This window comes from Lipophrys pholis, assembly GCF_963383615.2.
Source record: "Lipophrys pholis genome assembly, chromosome: 18".
NCBI classification, from domain to species: Eukaryota; Metazoa; Chordata; class Actinopteri; order Blenniiformes; family Blenniidae; genus Lipophrys; species Lipophrys pholis.
Genome location: NC_137646.1, coordinates 15908225 through 15933012, shown reverse-complemented (window position 1 = coordinate 15933012; position 24788 = coordinate 15908225). Strand labels below are relative to the sequence as shown.

The 24788-nt window shown below is 41.1% G+C and overlaps 1 protein-coding gene across 1 annotated transcript in view; it reads left to right on the top strand.

The window, feature by feature from the left end:
- The window catches only part of arap2 (ArfGAP with RhoGAP domain, ankyrin repeat and PH domain 2), a 148979-nt gene extending 136554 nt beyond the window's left edge, over positions 1-12425 (top strand). The window contains exons 28-33 of the mRNA XM_080486352.1: positions 515-648; positions 1574-1656; positions 6057-6092; positions 8022-8085; positions 9735-9866; positions 11257-12425. Of these exons, the coding sequence (XP_080342478.1) occupies positions 515-648; positions 1574-1656; positions 6057-6092; positions 8022-8085; positions 9735-9866; positions 11257-11595 (788 nt within the window). The 3' untranslated portion in view covers positions 11596-12425. The remainder of the gene's footprint in view (positions 1-514; positions 649-1573; positions 1657-6056; positions 6093-8021; positions 8086-9734; positions 9867-11256) is intronic.
- The last annotated feature ends 12363 nt before the right edge of the window (positions 12426-24788 follow it).

Here is a 24788-nt window from a genome sequence, read left to right as displayed (position 1 = left end):
TTGCTATTACGGGTAAAACTAGTTCCAGGAGAATACCGACTGGGAGTCTTGACACTCTAGAGGCAAGCGTTGTTATTGTCCATCTGCTCGCACATGTGCAGAAGAACTGTTTATTACGACCAGGAGCAGAATAGTTGGAATAGTTTTTTTAAAAGTGTGTAAACCAACTCCAAAATCACACTTTTCGGTTCTCGCTTTAAAACGTTGCCTAAAAGGTAAACTACCTTTGTGTAATAAAAATGAATGATAGCTTTAGATACAAGGTTAATGTACAACAGTTAGCTAAATGATTATTAAGCAACCTATTTAGGACTAGCAGTTAAAATAATTTAGAAGCATTTAAACCACAATACTATAGCTGCTGTCAAGAGATGTGGAAATGATTACTTGAAGTCAATATCCATCTTTTATACCTTCCCTGGGCTTGAATCGTCTTGTTCAAACCCAATTGTCACGAACCCGTACTTGTCTCAGTTGGTGGTCGTCTGCAAACCGATGTTCCAATGTCTCACAGACCAGAAGAAGTCTGTGAAAGGCGACCATCTGAAATTCAGCGACGGATCCTCTAAACTACTGTCGGGGCACAAATTCCAGGACAAGTATGTTGTACTCCGCTCAGAGAAGCTGCTGCTCTACCGAGATATCAAAGTGAGTACACTTCCAGTTTTGGCCTAATCTCCTGTCACATTTACGGTAAACACTGTGCCACCGTTTGGGGGTTTGCATGCAAACACAAAGTCCTGAGCGCCTCGAATCCCGAGGGAATCTAAAGGGTTGTTCGAGTCCTTAAGGAATGCAAAATGTGTTTGGAAGGATAACTGCAAACAAACAGGCTGTAAAAATGCGGCCAGCCTCCATTTTCTTCATGTCTCTGGCAATGTGTTGGTGTCGAGGTTCCAAAATTTTTAAATTAGAGAAAATAGAAAACACACTGACGTCAGCAGAGGGGGGGGGGGTGGAGATAGTGCTTGGGAGAAGACCAGCAGGACAGAGATCCCTGGGGGGGCTTTTCTTCTCAGCACAGTTCTGCAGTTGAAACATGGGATTCGTAAAGGAGTGTGAAGAAGTGTTAATAATTGATGAAGGTGCAGTAATCCTGGCAGTCTGGTGGGGCGGGTGGAGGATACTGATGGTGTTTGGGTGTTTTCAATGAAAGCTTTTCTAACTATCAGGTTGCACAAGAATGCGGGCTAATTGCTGCGTAAATGCAGGGCAAATTAGAAGTGTTACTGGAATTTAATTGATATTCCTTGGCCTCCCGCAATTATTGCCCGGTCTTTATTTAGTGCAAATTACATGTGATGAAACGGGGGTTGTGATGTGTCTGAGTCGGAGACGGACGATAACTTTGATTTCTATCGCTTTGTTCTCTCCCACTTTGTTCTTTGTTAGTTTCCCCAGTAATGATTGTCATGTTGCGATTCTCCAAAACGGCACCATTTCATAGCGTTTAATTGCACGTTGAGTGATTTGTTCCCATCGCACGGCGACTCGCCGAAAACATTCAACCTTTTTTTTCTTCTTTTTTTTTTTTTTTTTTTTTTCCTGTTTATCTTGTTTGTTTTCTTCGCAGAGCGCCAAAGCGGAGCGAGCGATCCAACTGAAGGGTGTGAAATGTTACCTCGGCCTGAAGAAAAAGCTCAAACCTCCGACTAAGTAAACACCACTCGCATGCATAACCGATTAACCAAAAATAAGCCAAATTGCCAAGTCTCAGGTGAATGCATTGTTTTTATTGTACGTGTATAAGTGCTACTGCACTTTTTCCCGTTCAATTACAAACCACCGCTATCAGCTATTTACGACACAAAATAATCTGCATCAGGGTATTCTCGCTCGTTACAATGCGAAGAAACGCCTGTAAGCAATAACAAGATGGTAAATAATACACTTTTAGCTTTAACATGAAGGTCAGTGACTCCATTTGAAAGTCCTCCTTGAATTATTAAAAAAGCATCGAGGTGAAAAAAAATAAAAATAAAAAATTATTCATAACCGTGTTGTGCAAATGTGAAAACACAGCAAGGGAACATCTGTGGTTTGAAACTCAATGAAACGATGCATGGCAGGAAAGGTGACAGCCGCAGACAATTTCTGTTTGTCTACATAGTGTAGGGACATTTAAATAATTACACAGGTATCACACCAATGAAATTAAAAAAAAAAAAAAAAAAGTAAATCAGAGGTGCAGGATTCCGTGTTTAGAGGTTTGCTTTTAGGCTTTCTGTTATTCTTCATCAGTTATTCGAGCATCCGTGAGTCGAGAAGGGACCAGAATGTAATCAAAAGGCCGGCGGGCGTCTCTCGTGACTCGTCAATTCCAAAGGTTTAGTTCAACCACAACTTGATGTCAGACATACCTTAACTGACCACTTTAATGTTAAAACAATTAATCGGCCGGTCACATTGTATTTAAGGCGTGTCGACCGGATGAGCCGCTGCTGAACTGATTTAATTGACTTTGAGTGCAGCATGATTGTTGCTCAGACAGGCTGGCGTCGACTGGGATTTTCACACAGCAGTATCACCGACTGTGGTTACGTGGACCTAAAGTAATCCCGTTAAATGCCAAACCGATTCCATTTGCACCATCCAATTGAGATCGTAGGGGGCGGTGTCGTCTGTGTTTTCGATCCGATCATAGTCCGTGTCAACGGCACGCCGGGTTACTTCCGACGGTCGGAGCTTTGCGTTCGTGTCTGTGACGTCGGTTCAGTAACGTTCGTGACGTGACACCCGTACACACCAAGAGAATGTTTCTGTGAGGTTGCAGTTTAAAAATAATAGATTTATATATGAAAAAAGTTACTGCAAGTTAGTTCCAGTTTTGATACTGCCCGGGTTTTCGCTTTTCGCACAAATCTACTTCCCTCTGTCTTCCCTCAAAACAAGAATACCTTCTTTATCGTGTGATTTCAAAGTGCACTGATGTGCATTTATTCACTCGCGGCTTCCTGCTTTACATCTCCAGTGACGAAAATACCCATTGCGTCTTAGATTATTTTTGAACAGAGGTCGGCCTTTGCTCTTTTCTGTTGCATTTCGACGACGACGACAAATTCCACATGTTTCTCTCGGGCGTTAAAATGCCGTACTCAAGCTGCAGCGGTCATTCTACAACCGTGGACCAATTGTTGTGGTTGTTAGCAGTTATTTTCATTCCCTTCTAGCATATTTTGTAGAACATTAAGCGGGGAAAAAAAAAAAAAGAAGAAGAAGAAGTTTGGAGGGCATTTACCCAGTGTAAGCTTCATAATAACACATATTGTGACTCATTAGCAGTGAAACAGCTGCTACACACACTCTCAGCAAATCAGCCCTTCTGTTACTGAAGATGAAATCACCATTATTCAGCAATCCCACTGTCTTCTGGAGGAAAGTCTTTTAATGATCGGCGCGACTGTCAGCGTATAATCTATTTCTCCCCCAAAAGATGGATCACTCTTTGTTTTTTTTTGTTTTTTTTCCCCCCTTAAAGTTCCGCACCCCTCTGGAGATCGCCAAGCCGCTCCTGACCCCATCTTGTCTCTCACTGAAATGAAATTGATTAAATGCAATTGCATTTCGACAAATACAAACCCGCGTTTCCGCAGATGGGAGGAAAAAAAAAAACGTATCATGTGCGCCAATCCCACAGCAACTGTGGTTGGTCAAATCAAAGAAAAGGGACATTTGTAAAGCTAAATCCTATATTTCACATTACGCAATTCATACCGTATCCACACATCTTCTATACTAGTTTATTCGGTTAGAGGCGTGGCGCGCCGGAAGCTACCTGATGCGACGAAAGGCGAAGGCAGGGTTCACCCGGGGCGCAAATACAGAAAGACATCCTGCAGAAATTAAACTGTCTAAACGTAAGAAATAAATACTTGTTTTGGAAGGATTCAGACTATAAAGAAGTGAGATTATCAGCCAGTGTAGTTAGATAATTGCACTTGGCAAGATTTCTTAAAATAATCTTTTGAAAATTGAGAAATGCCTTTATATAAGTGGTCAAACACTCAAGCACTATATTAAGTCAAAAGGCAAATATCACTAGTTTGTAATTTGTTCATTGACTGTTTTTGACTAAAATGATCTTAAAACCAGAGCAACTATAATTTCTTCAACAGTTATTAGCTTTTGTAGCTCAAAACCAGACAAAGCATCCACACCCAACACACATCCAACATTTCAAACATGTGTCACTGGACCCAGATGAAAACCTGCGCACGCATAGGGAGAAAATGCAAACTCCCAACAGCGGGATGATAAACTGCCAAATGATGAACGTACGATTCTGAGTTAGCAGGTAATGGAATTGGATAAACGAGAGGAAAATGGGATAGAAAAGAGAGGAAGGAGAGACCGGAGGAGAGAGGGTTGCAGCGCGGCATCGCAGCCACACTGTGGAGTGGGCTGCGGGAGAAGCGATGACGGCGAATAACGGAATAAAGACGGAGGGGTTTGAGGAGAGCGGAGAGTCCTAGTGAGAGGGTTAGGAGAAGCAGCGCTGTAGTACCTCATTAGGCGGAGGTCTGTCTGCGAGCGGCCTACTGCGGGGTTGGATCGGCCGCCTTAACTCACAGGAGTGGTGCTCCAGGCTGCCGGCTCCATCTCTGCGCACCCCACCCCCCACCCTCTTCTCTCACTTTGTTCTTACCTCCATTTTCTCTGCTCCTATTCCAGCCACAGCTGTAAAGGTTTTCAGGGAAGGTGTACTCTCTAGGAGCGTGGTCTTTTCACCTCATCCCGCCTGCGTGCAGGTTAATTCACACCCAAGACGCACACAGCTACGTGTATTTATACACTTTTAAGCGCACCGAAACGCGTGTGGGAAGAGGATCGCTTGATTTTCCTCGCAGCGCTGCACAATATTCATGTGAGATGAATCGTACCTGCTTGGTTGCGTTCCAGAGGATGAGTTCTCTCACTTGTGAGATTGTATCCGGAAGATCCAGTGTCGGCTGCATCTCTCCAAACAAATTGTAACTGTAAGACTTATAGGTGAGCAGCATATGCTCTGTGTATTGTGCACTTTGGCCCAGAGCATGTTGAAGTCTGCTCATCCATAAACATGCGGGCTGAAACCGCACTAATTAACTTAATTAATTCCACTGTTTAGAACCTTGCGATGGAAATGAACTTCGCTTTCCTACCTCTCCGCATGCTCCTGAATAGGAGTGTGACCTTCTTCCAGTGGTGGGAGGTAACTGCTTCAAAATGCCTATCCCACATTTCGCTGTGAGGAAGAGCAACTTTGATCATTGCAAAAACCACAAAAATGTAATTGAAATGCCTCCTTCATTCACCGTTGATTCCTTTAATATGTAGATTTTTTGGGGGGGAAATTATATTGCATGCTGCAAAGAAGGAGGGGGGGTGGAAGCCAACAGTTGCTCATGGCTGTTTTCCAGGAAAATATGTTGCTTCACTCTTTACTCGCAGGTTTGATCATGTTGTGCAAAAACGGATTTGACACAACAGCTCACTTTTCCAACCTCTTTGTGCCACCTGACATGTTAAAAAAAAAAAACAATGTGTTGTTAGTGTCACAACTCAATTCCTGCTTTTATAACACCACCACAGAAAGAAAAATAAATAAATAAATTGTCACCCATATGAGAATCTCACATTTTTATTTCAGTAAATATCAAGATGATGCAGGATTTCAACAATCACAGGCTAAACTGAAAACTGATTTCTGCAACACAACTTTGTTTTCTCGTGTTGATGATCACTGTGCACCTCTGCTGCCTGTATAATAAAAGTGTACAGCTTCCACAGCTTTTTCACACGGTTGCTTTTTTTATTATTGCTCCGACAAGGTCATTTAGAAGAAAGAACCAAACCAGTGATTTTAGTTTGATACTTAAAAAAAACAAAAAATGGGCTGCTGAGTAAATTTACATTAACATTATTGTTCATTTTGGTCAGACCTAAAATCAGAAAACCAAATTCACCAATGTTTTTTATGATCTATCACGTTTTATTATTATTTTGATCACTAAAATCATGTCTTTCACCCAGAAAATGGAACTAATGCCTTGTTTTTTTTTCTTGCTCGCTTATAGCTGGGGGTTCACAATGTACACTGATAAACAACAATGGTGAGTACCAAGGATCCATTCAAATATGTATCAACGGTAAAGAGTTGAACTTTGTTGGACTCTCAGTAGGTTCCAAACAGAAACAGCAGTGCAGTTGGCGCTATCATAATAATGCTCACGTCGTGCAAGAATGTAAAATTATACGTAGAGTGAGGTTTTATTAAATTGGGCAAAGATTTAATCTGCTTCCTCATACATTTTCCAATATATGTTTAATTTAAATCCCCTTGAATTGCCGCTTCAACGGGATCATTCTGCATTATGTACTTGGGCTTGTTGAAACCGCACCGCTCAGCAGGGTACCTGAATTATTTGTTTTAATCCTAAAAATGCTTGTGAAAGTACAAGAAGGAAAACTTTAGTGTGCATATTGTAGGGCCTGTGGCTCATGATAACTATTAATGCTCAGTCGAGTTGGAGAACCAGCACAGTGCACACGAGGACTGTAAATCGAGCAAATTTTAAGAGGAATTAATTTTATTTTGGTTGAACCATAGCCACTTGTACTAAAATGATCTAGAATTGGAAAGTGCAGACATGACAACTTTTTACATCAAAAATGTGTTTTGTAAATATTGAGTTACCACCATTTGGATCACAGTTACCGGTGTATTCTCAGAATTGGAATTCTGTTTTGTTTGTTGCTAATTATCTCTAAGTTTACGGAATGCTCAGTCCAGTTTCTCAGAAAGAGATTATTGTAATGAAAAAAAAATTATAAAAAAAAAATACTGAAAAACATAGTGTTGTGAACGGAGTGTTTTAAGTAAAAGTGATAGTTTATGCAAAATATACAAATTACAAGCTGTATAGTGAAGTACTAGTAAGGAATGTGATACATACAGGAAGGCTGTACACAACAATTACTGAATTACCACTGTTTTGAGATAAAATCTGTCAGCTTTGTGAGAAGGTGAAGTTTAAATGCCTTCCTGTCACATGTTTCTTCCTCTATAGCTTGAATGATATTAAATCAACCATCATTTCAAAAATGTTTTTTCTTGTACAGTTTTGTTTTAATGCCACCAGTGTGAGACCGAATCAAAAGCGTATTGTGCAGCTGGTGGCTGCATTTAAATAATCACTGATTATATCAATATAATCATTCACTATTGCTTTCACTAATAGCTGCAGTCGGTGAGTATTTTATCCTTTTGTTATTGGTCGAGTTCATAGAAAGAAAAAAAAATTCTCTATTGATTAACTCATCCTCACTGTGTCTTATCTGTGCCGAGGTTATTGAGTACATAATGGGAAGCATTCATTTTCTACAAAGCAGGAATGTATGAACCAAAAAAAAAAAAAGACTTGAATTTGAACAAATTCTGAGTTCTGTAAGTGGTAGTGAAAGGTCCTAAATTGAATTCTTTTTAACCACACATTGAACAAATATCTAATATCATAGCTTTGCAAGTAAACTGGGCCGAAATGTATGTTTTTATTGCACTTCTATAACGATGTGACACTAAATAATGCCAATAAACATGTATTGTGATAAATAGTGTGCACTGAAGGACTTGAGCCCGTTTTAGCCCTTTATTCATATACCTTGGCTTTAATCGTGACTCTTTCTTGAAGGACACTCATAATCGCAGTCCTTCAGTACAGTACATATTTACAATAGCCACTCCAGGAATAGCTCAAAAACATAATACTGTACAACCCAGTGGCGGTGACAGGCGTTACTTAAACCATCATCCTCGATTATTACTTCCAGCACTAATCACTACTGCAAAGGGGTATTTTAGTCGAACAGATTCATATAATCATAGGTGAGCTTAGAGAGCGTGCCTACGTTGGGAAGAAGAACAAAAAAAATTCATTTTATATACTTGTGTCTGGTGCTGTGACTCACCGAATTCAGTCGCCTGTTTAAAATGCGCAACGAGGTGGAAGTTGGCGACTGATGCGACTGCGTTCCCTCCTCAGGCATTTCTGCTGCGACAACAGGGAGACGCAGGTCAGCTGGGTGACGGACATCATCAGGATGAAGGTGAGATGACGTGCGGCAGGGAAGGTAGAAGACTCGTGCAGAAGAAATTATAAAAGGGGGGGGGGGGGGGCTTGATGAAGCAATTTAATGAGCCGACACCGAAGCTCTCCATGACTTTTGCAAGTGCAGGAAAAGTACTCTCAGCCTCTCTGTAACCTCGAAAATACCAGCGAATGTGACAAACCCCCCCTCCAAACCTTATTTGGATGAAAAATACACTCTTTTACAGTCGGAATAAATCACCTTTTACAATCCATATCTCAGAACAAGGAGATATGATAAATCATATTCCCCCCAATCATGCATTTGCATTGTCCCGCTATTCAGATGAAATACATAAACAGGAAGAGAACTGTAAAGTTTTCGAGGTCACTCAGCAATAACATAAATCACTTTATGTGGAAAAGCTGTGAGAATAAGGTCAAGGCGACTGTAACAATCGCATTGTGGTACTTAGCCCCCAGATAGAGCTAAGTGTTGTCGCTGTCACTCGCTGACACAGCACATACGACATAAATAATGCAAAGCCAAGCAAACACAGAGGGGAGCAGCCACGGATGTGTCATATTTTCGTATTATTTTCTCACTCTCGCATTCGCTGCTGCTATCGGCCTCTTGAGATACCATCTTGTTTCCCCATTAGACTAAATACTTGCGTCTATTTTCTGCTCGTTTTCAAGCGAACGACTAAAGCTTGAACATCACACTCATCCTAAAGGAAGATTTTCCCCGACTCCTGTATTGTATGCTCAGCACATTTTTCTCCGGTATTAGCACTCCGCTCGGCTTCCTTTATGGGAACCCGTCTGCTGCGCGGTGTTGTTTATCGCAGGTGCTTACTGTAAAAGCCTTTTAGTGCCTTAGTTTGGGTTTGCAAGTTAAAAGAAAAAAAAGGGCAAGACTGTCAGTGAGAGATTGATCTGAAGGGGAAAGCAGTTTTTGTCTGTTGTTTCTAAGTGTTTCACGGCAGGTTTTTTTTCCAGTGGACTTATTTATTTTCCTCCCGCGCAGCTCCTGCTAAACGTATCGCAGCCTGGAGGCGGCTGAAAAGATTAGGATTCTCCGTCCAAATCTGCTAAATATCAGGATTGTCAGCCTCTGACATCGAGGCTTCTGGGAAGGACACAAGACTTGTGGGAAGGGCAGAGAGAAAGTGGAGCTGAGAAAGTCGACACCGAGCACTTGGGTGTTCGCGAGTTCCCTCCGCTTACCTGTTAGGGAGTATTGTGCTCCCACAGTTTCCATAGCAACCAGCGATGGAGGACCTCATTGTGAAGAAAGGTGGTAGAGCTGGTGGTGGTGTGAGTGGTGGGAGAGTTGGAGGGGGAGTAAAGGTCCAAGGACGGGTCGGAGCAGTGATGAAATGAGGATTTGTTAGAGTGAGGCAGTTTTGGAGGTCCGCGAGAGGGTGAGAGTGATCTGAAAAGAGATGAAAAGTTTAGCTTCTGCGATGGAGCAGGAGAAATCTGAACTGCTTGTCATTTTCTCAGCCAAGAAAGACAAAAAAAACACACCAAAAAATCAGAAATCATTTTGTTCTACTGACCCAGCGGTCATCCTATGTTACTGTACTGTGTGATGATGTGTCTCCCCTGTTGGGGAATGAATGAAAATGAGCTGATCGTGTCTTCTGCTCGCTGTGCCTTCAGTACGGATCCGACCTGTATTTAAAGACCATCAGTGCAGAGGAAGAAGCTGCAGATCACAAATCGTCCAGGAGGGGTGCTGTGAGGGAAAGCAGCACCACCGGCCAGATTCCCCCTCCCAGCCGACCCACCACAGTAAGACTTTTTTTTTTTTAATACGGGTATTTTAAAAGTGTAAGAGGATGAGGCGGAAACTTAACTAACAGAAGGAGCTGAAAACTTTTCTGTTCTCATCTCTAGTTTTTATTTAGAAAACTTTAAAACATGAGCGCTCGTTACTGCTTTCAATCCAGACAATGTGACAGCAAAAAAACTCAGAGTAAACATAACTCAACATATCTACAGGAGATATTTGTCACTGTCCTCGCCAGAGCCATGAGACTACGACTACTTCACTGTGGAAAAAGGGGCTGTCAGGATTTTTGCTTGCATCTCTCTGCGATACTGCACCAAGGGCGAAATAGTCTTCTACCACTTCTATGAAAAAACATTAGGAAGCTGTTTAACTTGGCTCTCAGGAGTTCAGCGCACTTTCTCCATCCTGGATATTGGGATGACACTTTGAATCAGATTAGACGGCTGCACACGCAGAATCGAGGGAAAGTTGCAGGACGAGTTTTACGAAAAAAACAAAGGAAAGTTTTGCGATTCCCAACATCACCTATTCGCATCAGATACCGTGAATATGCTATCTGGCTGGGTCTGAAGACAGGCGTGATGCTACAGTAACTCACTACAGCAGCGACTCGTGTGAAGCAGCGTTGCAGGAACAAACGACGGACTGGAACTTTTTTCTGGTTTTCAACTTGAACAATAAAGAAAGAACATGGATTATAGCTTGATAGATATTTTTAGAAATGACTCAACATCTGTTGATCTATCAAATTGACCAAAGTCTAAACAGTAACGGGGGGGAGGGGGTCATCATGAAGCCTTCTTTAGTTTAACGAGTGTAATAATTTTTGTATGTGTCAGCATTCTTAAAAAAAAAAGTTAAAAGTTTCAAAATATCACAAGGACGTGGGTGTTTTTACTTGAACATCCTGTCAACAGTATGCAGAGGGAAGAAATGGTGAAGCATCAGAATAATAAGAAAGGCCAATCCTTCAAGAAGAATCCAAAAAAAAAAGAGTGTACCAAGTGTTACGTAGAAGAAATGGACAAGATTAGAGCTGAATGGATCTTTTAGGGTGGAAAAACTGGCCCATGGAAGCTTGAAACTGTGCGAGCTGAAGCGACACCAGACAATCAAACAACCTGAGACGGAGTGTAAATCAAAGGTTTATTCTCAGAAGAAAGGAAGTCATTATATATCACGTATAGTGTGTTATGAGATTCCATCCACTTCTTTTGTAGTTGTACGTGGAGTTCTGGGGTAATCATTTTGGATGTTGTTACTCCACCTTTCCTATTGTCTTTTGTTTTTAATCCGTATGAGGTGGCGCCATTTCGAGAAAGTTGCCCCGTTTCAAAAGGAATACAGTCTATTGTCTTACAGCTTTCCCCCTGCCATGTTTCCCCGCAGCTGACAGACGGGAGGATTTCTCACGGGGAACTCGACCGAAGGGCCATCAAGGATGCCGGTGCACACCTCAAGATCAACTCCACCGCCAACTGCCTGAGGCCCAGTGATCTGCTCAAAGCCCCAGAGAGCCCATTCAGAAGGGCCTCTGTGGATATTTGCCTGCCTCAGCGGCTCCCCTCGCCGTCCATGCCCCGACGCCCCCTCCCTCCTCAGGGCGGCTACAAGATGGTCGGCAAACGACCCGCTCTGGGTCAGGGGGGCGCGATGCCCTCGAATCTGCTGAGCGAACTGAACTCCGTGCTCCACAAGACCGGACGCAGTGCAAAGAACGGCGACTGACAGGGGCGGAGGTGAACAAGAAGAAGAGGAGGAAAGTTGCATTTAGCGGCCAGTTTGATGGGGAGAGATGAGAAGACTGACTGAAGAATCACAAAATGGAGACAGAAACAAAGTGTGACGCTTTAAAAGGGGGGGGGGGGGGGGGGGGGGGGGGGGGGGGTGATCATAGCCAGAGCAATGCTTTTGAACCGAGACGTATAAAGAGATGCCAATCGTCAAGGGGATTTGGAAAGCAGGTGCATGAGACGCGGGAGGTCATGCAGACCTCAGCTGGACGCATTGCCGACCGAAAGCACTTCAAAACGTGATTTAGATATCGCTCTCTGAAAGCGGGAGAAACTCACAAAAACAGCTGTCAAACTTGAGACGGATTTCAATGCGGTTGAAGCTTTGAAAGCATTTCGACTGCGGTTAAAAAGTGCTTCAGATATTTTAACCCTTTTATATACTAAAGTTACTATTTTTGTAAACATGGTCTTTTTAATTTCAATTGCACTTTTGCTACAAGATTTCTTATATGTACAGAAAGTATTTTGTTTACTTACAATTTATTGGTTCAAAACAGGCTTTGGGTCCAACGTTATTGCATAATGGGATTTTTTTTTTTTTTTTAAATGCAGCAGGTTGAGGTGGTCAAGCTCAAGTGTGACATCTTATTTATTTTATTGTAGCTTCATATTGTTTTTGCCTTTGTAACCTCCAACTGTGCCTTCTCTGTCATTCCGTTCATAGCTGTGGCGCGCCACCTTGCATGGGCCGCCAGCCCAGTGTAATTTTAATGTACAGCGTGAATAGATTAATAAATTAGCGAAAAGCTTCAACTGAACCGGAACATGATGAATTTCTTTCATTTGGTCAACATTGTGGATCCATGTGTGCATTAATGTCCATTGCTAGATTACATTGTCCGAAATTTACATTTTTTTATGATCAGTCAATAAAACATTGCTCACATGCCTGATCAAAAACTAAGTGAAAATAATAACTGGAGGGTTAAAAGAATGCTTTGAAATAAATACAAAATAGAGAACAAGGAGATACAGTTAAGCTGCAAGTTACAGAGGCAATAAAGGACACACAAGTACACCCAAAAAAAAGGCGATCAATTAAAGGCACAGAAGCGCCGAAGAGTTTTTAATTTAGATGTAAAATAGCTAAAGTCGGGGTGTATTGACAGTCAACAGAAAGTTGCTTCCATCTGTGTGCAGCCAAGTAGCAGAAAGCGGCTTCACTCTGTCTGGATCTGCCTCGAGGTCCCACCAGCTGACTGCTTCCTCAAGATCTGGGGGTCCTATTGGATTTACACTCTTCAAAGGGATGGCAAATGTATTTTGGCCTGGGATTATTGAGTGGTTCATAAACAAGCAGTGGATTTTTGAAATCTATTCTGTACATAACTGGGAGTCACTGTAAACATGAGTAATGTGCTCAGCTCTCGGGGTTTCTTGTTAGGAAAGCAGCTTTCTGGATAAGCTGGAGTTATCTGAGGGTATTTCCGTGAAGACACCTCTAATTCAAGCCATTTATTCGGAATGATAACATACAGATTCAGCTGGTGCTTGAATGCCGAAACTGACATCTGAGAGTTCAGGATTAGTTTTATTGTCTTCAGCCTGAAGCGAAACAAAACTTTAATCTGTACCTTCTAGTTCCTAAGTAAACATAGCGCAAACAGTAAGAACATTTGAGTTTGGTTGATTAATACCTTGTTGTAATGATCATTCTTGGTACTACATCTTGTAAAAACGGTCTATTTCTGATACGAACTGAACCAGAACCTTTAAACAGAAGTGGAGTTCACACATTTTTGAAGGGCACTACCCTCAAGCTCAAACTACTTTTCTCACAAATGCATGTTTTTTTTTTAACATGTTTGGACAAAGCTTTCCAACACTATGGGCTTTGTATTCAGACTCGATTATTTATTTATTTATTTATTCTTGTAACAACGAAATATTCTACCTAACATGAATTCCTTATTTAGTAGGATGTGTAAAAGATCCTGATTAATCTAGCTGTTATTTGCTTCAAGTGTTGACACCTGTCTGAACTCTGTTTAACTGCTTTGAAAAAGAAAGAAAAAAAGAGGTTGGAGTTTTACTTTGTCAGTGAAGAAAAAGCCACATTTTTTGTTTTGTATGATTTCACTTGAGCAGTGTCAATATTAGTGACCCTAGAAACAAACCCTGTGGGACGCCACACACTGAGCTGCATAGACTTCTATCCATCATAAGCGACAACATACGACCAGAAGAATGAATCAGATGGTCTCAACTACGTCTCAACTACGTCAACTACTGGCCAGACGTTTTTGTAGAGGTTAAGATGGATTTTAATGATTTGGGATTGGAAATGAAGCACAAAGTCCCAATAGGATTAGCTTATTGTGTACTCCAGACAATTGTATGACTTTTTCTGTCATGATCAAACCACAGATAAGATCCACCCATCTTTTCCCGCTTCATCCATCTAAGGGTCATCTGGAGCTGATCCAAACCGATTATGGACGAAGGTGGAGTACGGTCTGGAAATTGAGACAGACAATCACACTTCTAGGTCCCACGTTGCACACCAATGTTTCAAGTGAAAACATTTCTTGCTGACTTCGAAACGGTCTGATTTTAAAGGTTATAATGCTCTCAATGTGTTTGATTCTCCACGTGCAGTAATTCCTTACTTGAGGGAATAGTAAAGTGTCAGGAATCTATTATGGAAACTCATTTTGACACTCAAAATGTATTTTTTCAAGCTAGAAGAATTACTTTTTGATCCGCCTTTTGTATTTTCTGTGTGAATTCCACGCTGAGACTTTGAAGACTTTGAAGCCAAGGACTACTATATGTTTAATGACATTTCAAATGTAATATCGACAAACTCTATGTAATGTTGCATTTAGCATGTAAATCCGGAGGTAGGTGCAAATATTATTAACCGAAATGTAATACTCTTCCATCGCCTTTCACTCGTGTTCCTTTTGTGCGCCGTAAATTAAAGACGGCTATTTTTAACAGGCAACCGTGGCTGAAAATTACCTCTCCCGTGTTTCTACAGAAATGCACAGGGTGGTAACAATGGAGATGGTGGAGGTGTTGGCGTGCGAGTGTGTGTGTGTGTGTCGCAGGAGGAAATCTTTTCACTTCTCCCAGAAATTGTCAGCCTTCCGCTACATTCGGATCCACCAGATAATTACAGTTAGTAAAGAAGTGAGGCCATTAAAATAATATGAGAATGAAAGAAGCTGTATATGATGATAGAAAGGCGGTGTATCAGAAAGCGATAAACATCAGTGTTGTTTAATGATAATTACCGTCATTGCTTTCAGGTTTATTACGCGTCGTGATTGGATTTTTCTCTGCTCAGTTGCAGGCAGCTCTTTATCTCTGTTTTATACCAATTTTAATTTTGCATCTGCTCTCTCCAGGTTTATATAACGCGACAATTTTAAGCCTTTTTTTTGGTGTGTGTGTGTGTGTGGTTTTTTTTTTTTTAGGCCAGGTAAATCTGCTCAATATATCCAGAGATTTCATATTCCATTGGACTGATTTCCTTCTGTTCACTCTGCTGTTTTCTCTCCATATCTGCAAGATTTAAGAGAGGAAGACCCGGCTCATGCCCTGTTGTGGATTCTGACACGAAAAAGATGCTGTCTTCTGCCTTTGGCTTATCTATATATGATTATATCATTACTTTATTCATAAATTACATCAAAATCTTCCTTTTCTCAAGCGAAACGCGAGAACAAACTCCCCAACGCGAGTCACATGCTCCCCCTGAATAATGTATAGCAGGTGGAAAATGCACACGTCGGCAATTGTCACAGGTTCCTCCATGAAAAATTCATATCAACATTTTATTTTCATTACGCCTCATACACCAGCTGCTTGTCCTTTGTTTCATGTCCTTATATTCTAATCATGGGGGCTACCGCACTTATGCATTTAGAGTCTGCACATTTCTTATTAGGGTTTTGTTTGCACTCTGGAAATGTGTTTTTCTCCTCTCGCCACCGTTAGTTATGTTACAATGCTCATTGGACTCGTAGAGATGAATGCATTTTCTACCTAACCGGCCCTTTCGCGGTTCTCGGCAGATTCGCTTTCACTAGCAGCAAACATCCAGTAAGTATAGTCTGCTGTTGTCTGTTGGATCTGGCGTCTGATAATGTGCAATACGTGACTCATTTGGTCGGATTTAAATGCATGTCTCCCTTTGATTTGAAGTTATTACCCACTTGGCAGCAGGGAAGATAATTCTCGTGCAATTCCGTCTAAAAGTGACTTCCAATTCACTCGCACTGACGCAACGCTGTCTTCATGTCCTCTGTATATATCCTTGGGATCCCGTTCAGTATGTGTTTTTACCTCTGTTGTCCTCTGTGTCTGTAAAAGCAGCATTTTTTTTTCCCTGTCCCTCAGAGGCCTATAGTGTGCGAAGGTCACCATATGCTGCGAAAAAGTTCAGTGGAAAAGCCCTGCAGAGTCATGAGCGCCGTTCAAAGTGCTGACTTTGACCGTGTCACTCGGGTGGAGTAACAGCTTGTGTGGCCGCAGCGATGAAAAGTAACTGAGTACATTTACACCGCTGTAACTGTGCTGTAATTATGTAAATTTGCTGAGGTGGTTTCTTTTGTGTGGTCCACGCCATCCCTGAACTATTTTCCCTCTGTTATTTGAACATTTGGAACACCAACCTGAATCCTTTGTTGTCCTGTTGCAGGGGTCTGTGATCTTAATGGCCAAAAAAAGCCATTTTTGTCAAATTTACCTAGAGCCTCAAAATACGTTTCACCTTTTAAAATGACACTGACAAAGCTTCTAAAGTTTCATATGTAATAGATTTTAAACACCCATAAAAAACTATCTCATCATGCATTGATGACGTTTCAATTACAATTTAGCATGGTGAATATTTCATAAAATTTTTAGTTGTTTTTGTACCTGATTTTAGCCGTTTCAACCCACTTTTCTATTTTTTCAGGCAATCTTGACATTTTAGAGAAGAATAGAATAGAAACGGGAGTCGACTGCTCGCGTGCGTCTCGCCTCATGTTTCCAATTATCCCCGCTTCCTCTGTCAATTCGCCTGTAGTGATTCACCTGTGTCTCCTCCCTAAGTTCCTCCTTCCCTCATGTGTGCGCTGCGAGATCGTTTGGCTGGCTCACGTGCAGACATCCAGCCTCGTTTGATTTCCTCGTCCTCCTCGAGTCTTCTGTGTTTTTGGACTTCTGCCTGTTTTTGGACTTTCTCATCCCTTTTTGGATCCCGTTTGGTAACAAACCCTCTTTTGAACTCAACTTTTGTGTCGGCCGTGTTCGTGACACTTCTAAGCATCGCTCCACACAGAAAGAAAAGACAGGGTAAAGATCGAATGGGAAATTTATATATATATGAATATTTATGACTAATATAAGCGCAGAAATGATACAATTAACAAACTCAGCAAACACTATTTACAGGGAGGAGTTATAAAGTTTTATGGCCACTGGAATCGCTTTTCTAAGCAGTTTTGCTTGTTTGTTTTTTTTCCCCATTAAACTTGTTTTCGCCTTTTAGAAACTCTAGTCAATTTAGCATTTTTATTTAGTTACTGTACCTTTTTTTTAAAGCCTAAATCTTCCAAGACATAAAAAGTAATTTTGAAAATGACCCTGGTGTGTAAATAAAATATTTTTTTTATTAAGGTGTAATTTTGTGAAATCTTTAGATAAAAATTGCTTACCTGTACCTAATCTGACTGGGGTGTCAAACAATTTTAAGTTCAGGGTCCACATACAGCCCCAGTTTCCTTTTGAGTGGCCTGGAATGGTAAAATAGTACCACCAGAAACTTCAAATTACAAGTTCAAAGATTTCCTTTGTTGTGGCGCAAATGATACGCGATGAAAATATTTATTTTCCCAACACTTAACAACAAATAATGAAAATTCCTCCAATCTCAACATGAAGCCAATTCTAATGATGCAAAATACATTGAAATGTCCAAAAGATTTCTCAAGCATTCACGCCATCAAATAATGAGCTTTCCCACGTGTTTACACCAGGCTACACTAGGATTGTCACATATATATATATATATTTAAAGTCTTGTCCCCTTTAAATATAGACTAGCCAAAGGAGCTGGTGACAAATTACAATATTTGGTTTCTTAGATTAAAACCAATTAAAATAATAAAAATCTCTGGTAAAGTAATATTGAAGAGGCTATTCTTATTTGATGTCAATGGTGAACAGCTGCTTCATTATCGTGATCACAACAACCCCCTGTTTCATTTATCAAGTTTCACTCCGTTACTAAATCCTCGCACTCGGCTTTAATTGCCTCGGTCAAACAAAAGCAGTTCCCTCTGCCTTCTGGGGAACTTTTCTCCCCCTCATTGTTCATTCCACAACATTATGAGAATAGTTATTTGGTGCCACTCGGTTAGCAGGTGTCACTGACTGTTGCCATGGAAACGGGGCTCTCGGTTCACAGGGTGAAGCATGGTTAAAGATTAAACTAAGAGCATGATGCCACGTGTTGATGCCGCAAAACCAATTATCTGAAGTTGTAGTAAAATTTTTAGTCTGAGAAAAGGCTGTTATGACAATTGAGGACTGTTTTGTATTTTCACCGATTTTTTATACTTTTTGTCTTCATTATAGGTGCCGTAATTATGGGATCATTTCAGATATCAACACTGCATTGCTGGATGGTCTGACCAACTGAGATAAGTACGTGTGTGTGTGTGTGTGTGCGTGCCAGAACATTTGAATTGAAGTGGTCTGCGAGGACACTAGACGTCTGCACCTCCTTGACTCGGTGTTCAAGCTTTAGAAAATCCAGATTGTTACAGAGATGAGCCACAGGTCATTTTACAGAATGAGGGCACGTCGTTCGACCGCTGTCCATGTGCACATTCATTTGTGCTTGAAGTTGTAAGACAAACAAAAGTTGCTATTTCATGACCAACAAGAACGATGAGACATGAGACTTTACCTTTTGACTGAAACTCTGAAAATGGATGTAGGGTGGAGGATCGAGGAGTGTTTATTTTGAGCTTTTCCCAATAATCTTCTAATGTAGGGACGTCAAACATGTGGCCTGGAAGCCAAAACCAGCCCTCAAACCATAAAAGTGACAAAAGAAGCTATATATTTAATCTTTTAGTTTTGATTAGAATTTAGTACACATATTGGACAAAATCCAACAATGAGAACAGAGCTGAGGGACAAGTGACAAGGTGACGGGTTCTTTTAACCCTTTCGTTCGCAAAGCTATGAGACTGAGACACGTTTCGTCCACATGGCACGATTTTGGAAACTGCGTCCATTTACACGGGGACACTGAAAAACAATGTTTTTAGCATTTAGGGCCACTTGTGGGTTCAGTTCTTACACAAAAGCATAGAGAGCAATACCTTATAAACATTAACAATAGAAAAGACAGACATCCGTATGGATAGATGATACAGTTGGATTGGTATTCCGGGTGACTCGACTATAAAACCATCAAGTCCCGGGAGAACGTGGACCTGGAGTCATGACATTCTAGCGACCGCCATGTTTGTTATTGTCCACCTCCAGCTTTCAGTGGCCCCCGAGCACCGCTGCCATGTTAAAGGTCACCCAAAACGCAACAAAGGTTTTGTTATAACTTGAAAAGGCTGTTGTCTGAGTTTGTAAAAACATGCATGCTGACAGAGAGGATTTCAGATATTAATAAATACATTTAAAAAAAAAAAAAGCCTGTTGTATCTGTTATAGTTTTGAATGCAGGCTGAATGGAGAAAACTTTTTGAACTTTTGAAAATGCCATTTTGTCATGTTTTCCAAAGAGATGGAAACATTTTAAAACTTGTACATCTTTGCCATTCAATGTTCAAAAACACAATTCATGTCTTAGTAGTGGCAAGACATGCATTTGTTAAGACTTTGACCTTGTCTGTCGTCATGTTCTGAAAAAAGTTGACTTGAGCGAACAACATCAACCATTTCTTTCAAACTTGTTTCAAATCACTTTACAGAGCAAGTTTGGCTCTAAGTGGCTCCAAAACTGCTGGTTAGTGGGCGGAGCTTAAGCCACAGATGCATGCCATACAGGTGAAAATAGAAAATAACTGTCCTAAAAGATGTTACATTCATGCATTTGTAAATTCTCTAGGAGAGCTTATAGTTCAGAGGCAAGGTGTTGTATCGACATTCCATTAAATGGATGCAGCAGAAAAGTGAACTCCAGATTTTATTGTCAAAACCTACTCTAAAAATATGATTCTTGTTGGACCGACAGTTGGTTTTTAATCGTTTCTTCTTAATCTCTGCTTTGAGCCGTACGACGCAGCGGTTTACAGTCGCGGGGAATCCCAGCCCCTGTGCAGCGTTACCACTGACAGTGATGTGGGAGAGAGGAGGGGGATTCGAGAGAAAAGGAGTGAGCTGATACGCGGGTGAAAAGGGAAATAATGACGAGTTGTTTTCAAAGGAACGGACAAAAGACGGCTGATTTGACTTGAGATGCTGCTGAATTAAACCTGGAGCTCGTGAATTTTTAAAAAAACAAGCCTTGTCGACTTAGTCTGCTGCTGTTTTTAAAATGTGGATGTTTTTGATCGACCCTTGGCCGAGGTGGAAGTGTCCATTCAAGATGTGATATGATAATAGCATTTATTATCCTTATACAATGTATTTTGAAATTAGAGAGCCGCACTTCTCAAAGTGCAAAAGGACAAAAATGTGACGTGCAAAATAATGCAATACTGCCAGATGCAATAGTTTTCACAGTTGTTTTACAGTATATGGTTGAGATGTAGTGATGTGCAGTGAATTGAGGGTGGGTGTGATTCTGGCAATGAAACTGGTTCTTTGTTTTTGATGCACCTGTCGTGCCAACAACATTGTCATACAGGTGGAAACCAGGGTGTGATCTGTCCTTGATAATGTTTCGCGCTCTGCTGAGGCATCAGGGAGGTGTAAATGGCCATCCGGGAGCCAAATCCGGGTGCTGCATGTGATGACCCTCTGTGGCCTCCTCCTCTCGGCATCTCGTACCTTGCCGTGACGCAGTACGTCAGCAGGCTCTGGATCGACCGGCGGTAGAAGGTTAGCAAGGGCAGGAGTCAAAAAAAGAGCGGAGGAGTGACACAGCTTGAATAGCTCTTAATGCATATAGAGCCACGCTCTGAGGAGCAGCGACCTGACCTGGGACTGCCCTCCTGTGCATTTAGGATACACACTGAGAAATTTTGCAAAGACCCCATATTGGCTTAAATACACCAGATGTCTTGTAAGTGTAAGAAAATGAGGCAATCTTCCCCGTTCTATCACAGTCCTCTGTAAATCAGAGAAACAGTACAGTTAACTCTGACATACTGCAGCTGTATAACATGCACGTCGAGCCATGGCCCTGGTGATTTACATTTCCAGAAAGGGTAAGCCTTGTATTAATGGGGCCGTCCATTTTAGCGGCTATAAATAGCTCACTGCATGAAGTCGTCCCACTGCTGCCTGCCTTTTTGCGCTGATCCACACATTCTGCCCTCTAATCTCAATTCTATTAATGTCTTGGGTGATATTTACGACACATAGACCCTTTTAGCCTGACACGGCTGTAAAGTATATGTTCAAACCAGCCAAGCTTTATCTAATTAAAAGCCTCTGCAAATGCAATTCGACTGGGATTGAGTCTTTAAACCCTCAATCAGCCCCCTTCCCCATCTTTTGCCTTCCTTCATCCTGAATCAGAGAAGAGCAAATAAAAAAGGGAATGTTAAACATTCCAATTAAACGTTACAGGAAAATAAGGCCATGAATCATTATCACACAATATTTATCATTGGAAAGTGGGAAGAACGTGGAGTTCTACGGTCTTGAAACTGTATTGAAAAAAGGGACAAAGAAACAAAATTCACGTACGTTTTTGGAAAGACTGTTACTAGTTTAAATTCTACATTTATGATCCAATGATTAAAATGTTCACGTCATTTTCAACAAATAGGGACTCATGATGAAGCCACATGCTTTAAATACCTCACATTTTTTCTCTATAACTTTACCAATATGGCTTTAATCCACGTGGCCCATGTGCGGAAGCTTATTATGGACCTGGCCATGTGCTTTTATTATGTTGTTTTTGCCCATTTCCAAAATCTCTTCTGGCCAGGTTGGCGCTTGTGATAAAGCCACTTAAAACTTCATCCATTTTCTATCCAGCGTTATCCAGTGTCACAGGGAGCTTGAGCTGATCCAAGCTGACTATTGGCAATGGCTGGGTTCACCCTGGATGTGTCACCAGTCCATCACAGGTCAAACAAGCAGAGACAGACGATCACACACTGACATTCACATGTCTGGGCAGATTTAGAGACTCCAGTTAACCTATCAGCTTGTCTTAAATGCATAAAGTCCTGGATAAACTGCAATTTTTTGCTGCTAAACTCCGATAAAACAGAAGTTTTTCGACCCCAAGCACCTTCAGGACATACTATCTGAACATATTGTCACACTTGATGGTATTACCTTGACCTTTAGGACCTTTGTGATGAACCTGGGAGTCATTTTTAACCAGGACTTGTCTTTCAACTCCCACACTAAACAAGTCTGCAAGGCTGCTGTCTTTCACCGGCAAATCAGGTGGGTGCCGTAATTTTGGATGCGTTTTAATAATTTTCAGAGGAGACCATTAAGTTATCTTTGACCTTTAAAGCTATTATCACCGACACTGTGTGTGTCTCTGCAATGGTTCTACTTAAGCAGGGAGACCATTTTTCAATATCCTTTAGCTTATCTATAAGATGATCATTTATTCTTTAGATTATCCAACTAGAGAAACGGCTCCTGATCATAGTAACACCCAAAATGTTTAAATATTTGAAGAACTGAAATGCTTCTGGAACTCGGCAGCTTATTTTTCTAAATGAAGATCAAGTTACTTGTCAAGGAGAGTACCACTCAGCCTGTGAAACCAGATGTATAATATATCTTTGGTGGCTCTGAAGGGAATCTCTCCAAGGTCTGAAAGGAAAACCTCATCTCGTTGCATTATGGAAATTGCAGGTTCCAGTGTGTGTTTGGAGCCCGAGTCAATCCCGGGTCAGGATATCTTTGCCTCTGCTACACAGCTTTTGACCATTAATATTTAAAAATTGTCTCTTCCAAGTCTTCCAACTTTATGTAGGTCCACTTGCAAATCTGTGGCGTTCCCCATCAAGTAAAAAAAATATATAAATCGTCAGGTTTTAATCTGTGCACATGGAAAGGCTGTCTCTCCACACTGTGCATTACTGTTGTAGTTAATATTGATACACTCGTAGCTGGTGGATTAAAAAAACAGGCCGAATGTGGAGGTCCTTGATTTTTGGTGAGGGTTCAACATCTTGACAAAGAAGAAAACGTTTGGGAGGGACAGAAAAAGCTGTGAGCTGATCACTCTGACCTACGAACCCTGTGGTCGTTTCCATTTTACTGATCCACTCCAGAGGTGAGACGCAAGGCCAAGCTGACCTCTGCATTCGACCGTCCAATGGCCTGCTTTTTTTTTTTTTTCCACTTACAAGGGATCGTGTACACAATTGGGCAGGCATAAATAGGAAAAGAACAAGGTAACATGAAATGAGTGTGAAAGGTGTGACTTATTCAAACGGTAATATTGTAAGATTTATCATGGCAAGAGAGAAAAGCAAGCGCTCGGTGAGAGCGGGCTAATGCCAGATGAGTTTGTGACCCCTGAATATCGAGACCCCGTATTGGCTTTCACTTCATGCTTGAGACATTGAGCATTCCATTAAAGCAAGCCGCCAGCTCCCTGGAGTAACCGGCAGCGAATCACGTCAGACAGTCAGCCATTTCTCGTGCACCATCATGCCCCCAAGCTCTCCGAACCCCACCATCCCAAGGACACGGATATAGATTGGACACCATTGATTTGAATTGGAGAGACAAGCATAATTTGTTGCCTCATTCTGAGTCCATTATTTATTTATCCCCTTCTCATCTGGAACACAAGTCCATCCACAGTAACCTTCATCTCGAGATTGTTTGGTCTAAATGATGTTATCAACGCAGCGGGGCACCAAAGTGGAAAGGACTTAAGTTTTTGCTTGTTAAAGATGCAGAGAGCTTTGACGGAGTGGTAGAGTACTTGTCTTTTAAAAAGTTTAGGTGTCCTTGATTGAGGTTTGGTATCCTTCCTGTCTCACACTACTCCCGATTACTCCGCAAACCAATCACACAGTGTTGATGAGTAAATATGAACTCCACAGGTATAATCAAAACATACTGTTGATAATAAAATTTTTCTTGTCATTCTCAGATATTTTTTTTCATGTCACATAACTCAATTGTTGATGCAGCATATTGAGGTCAGGGCTGCAAAATGTGTTTGCTGAAACAGTGTTGCGGTTTCTTGTTTACCAACTGAAAATGGACCCTGATAGTCAGGAAGTCGAATACCTCTACCATTTTTATATAAAGGAAGCGGGAAATACATGGGAAATTAAGAAAGTTTCCTCTACCAACGACGAGTAAAACATGAGAAACTGCTTTGCACTTGGTACAACGTAATGGTGAGACATCGTCACATTATTTCCAGGCTCTAAAATTTCCACAGTAAAACATTTAATGATTCCATCACTTCAGTGTAGTCATCAACAAGTTAGTTAGTGAATCAACAATTGTTTTGAGATTATAGTGTCTGTTGAAGGCGCTCTAAAACCCCCACTAACAAGCCGATGTCTAAAAGCATTTTAGTTTTGAAAATATTTTTGAATTTGTCCAATTTCTGCCATCTGATATCAACATCTTCTACAAATAAATATCATACCATTTTGAGGATTTTTGTTGAGAGAAATAAAATGGAAAACTCTAACAATAAGTGATATTTTGAAGTATTTCCAACAAAGATGCAAAGAATAAATGTTGTTCTAGAAGAATTTTGCAAAAGTTTTCATCAATCACGTCTCTGGTGATTTATTGTTCACTACAACATCATTATGAGGTGAGATGCGATACGATGGAAGATTTCAGTGTGAGGTGTAGATAAGAGATAAGGCACAAAGAGAGAGCTTTAAATGACACGCCAGAGTTCTTTTGCCCGCTTGGCAGTGGTTCACAAACAACTTGATTGGTGGATATGTTCTCTTTCATATTGGTTCTGTCCCCCCCCCCCCCCCCCCCCCCAGTCTCATCTCTAAACTTAACTTGTCTTACGTGCCAACAGTCTGT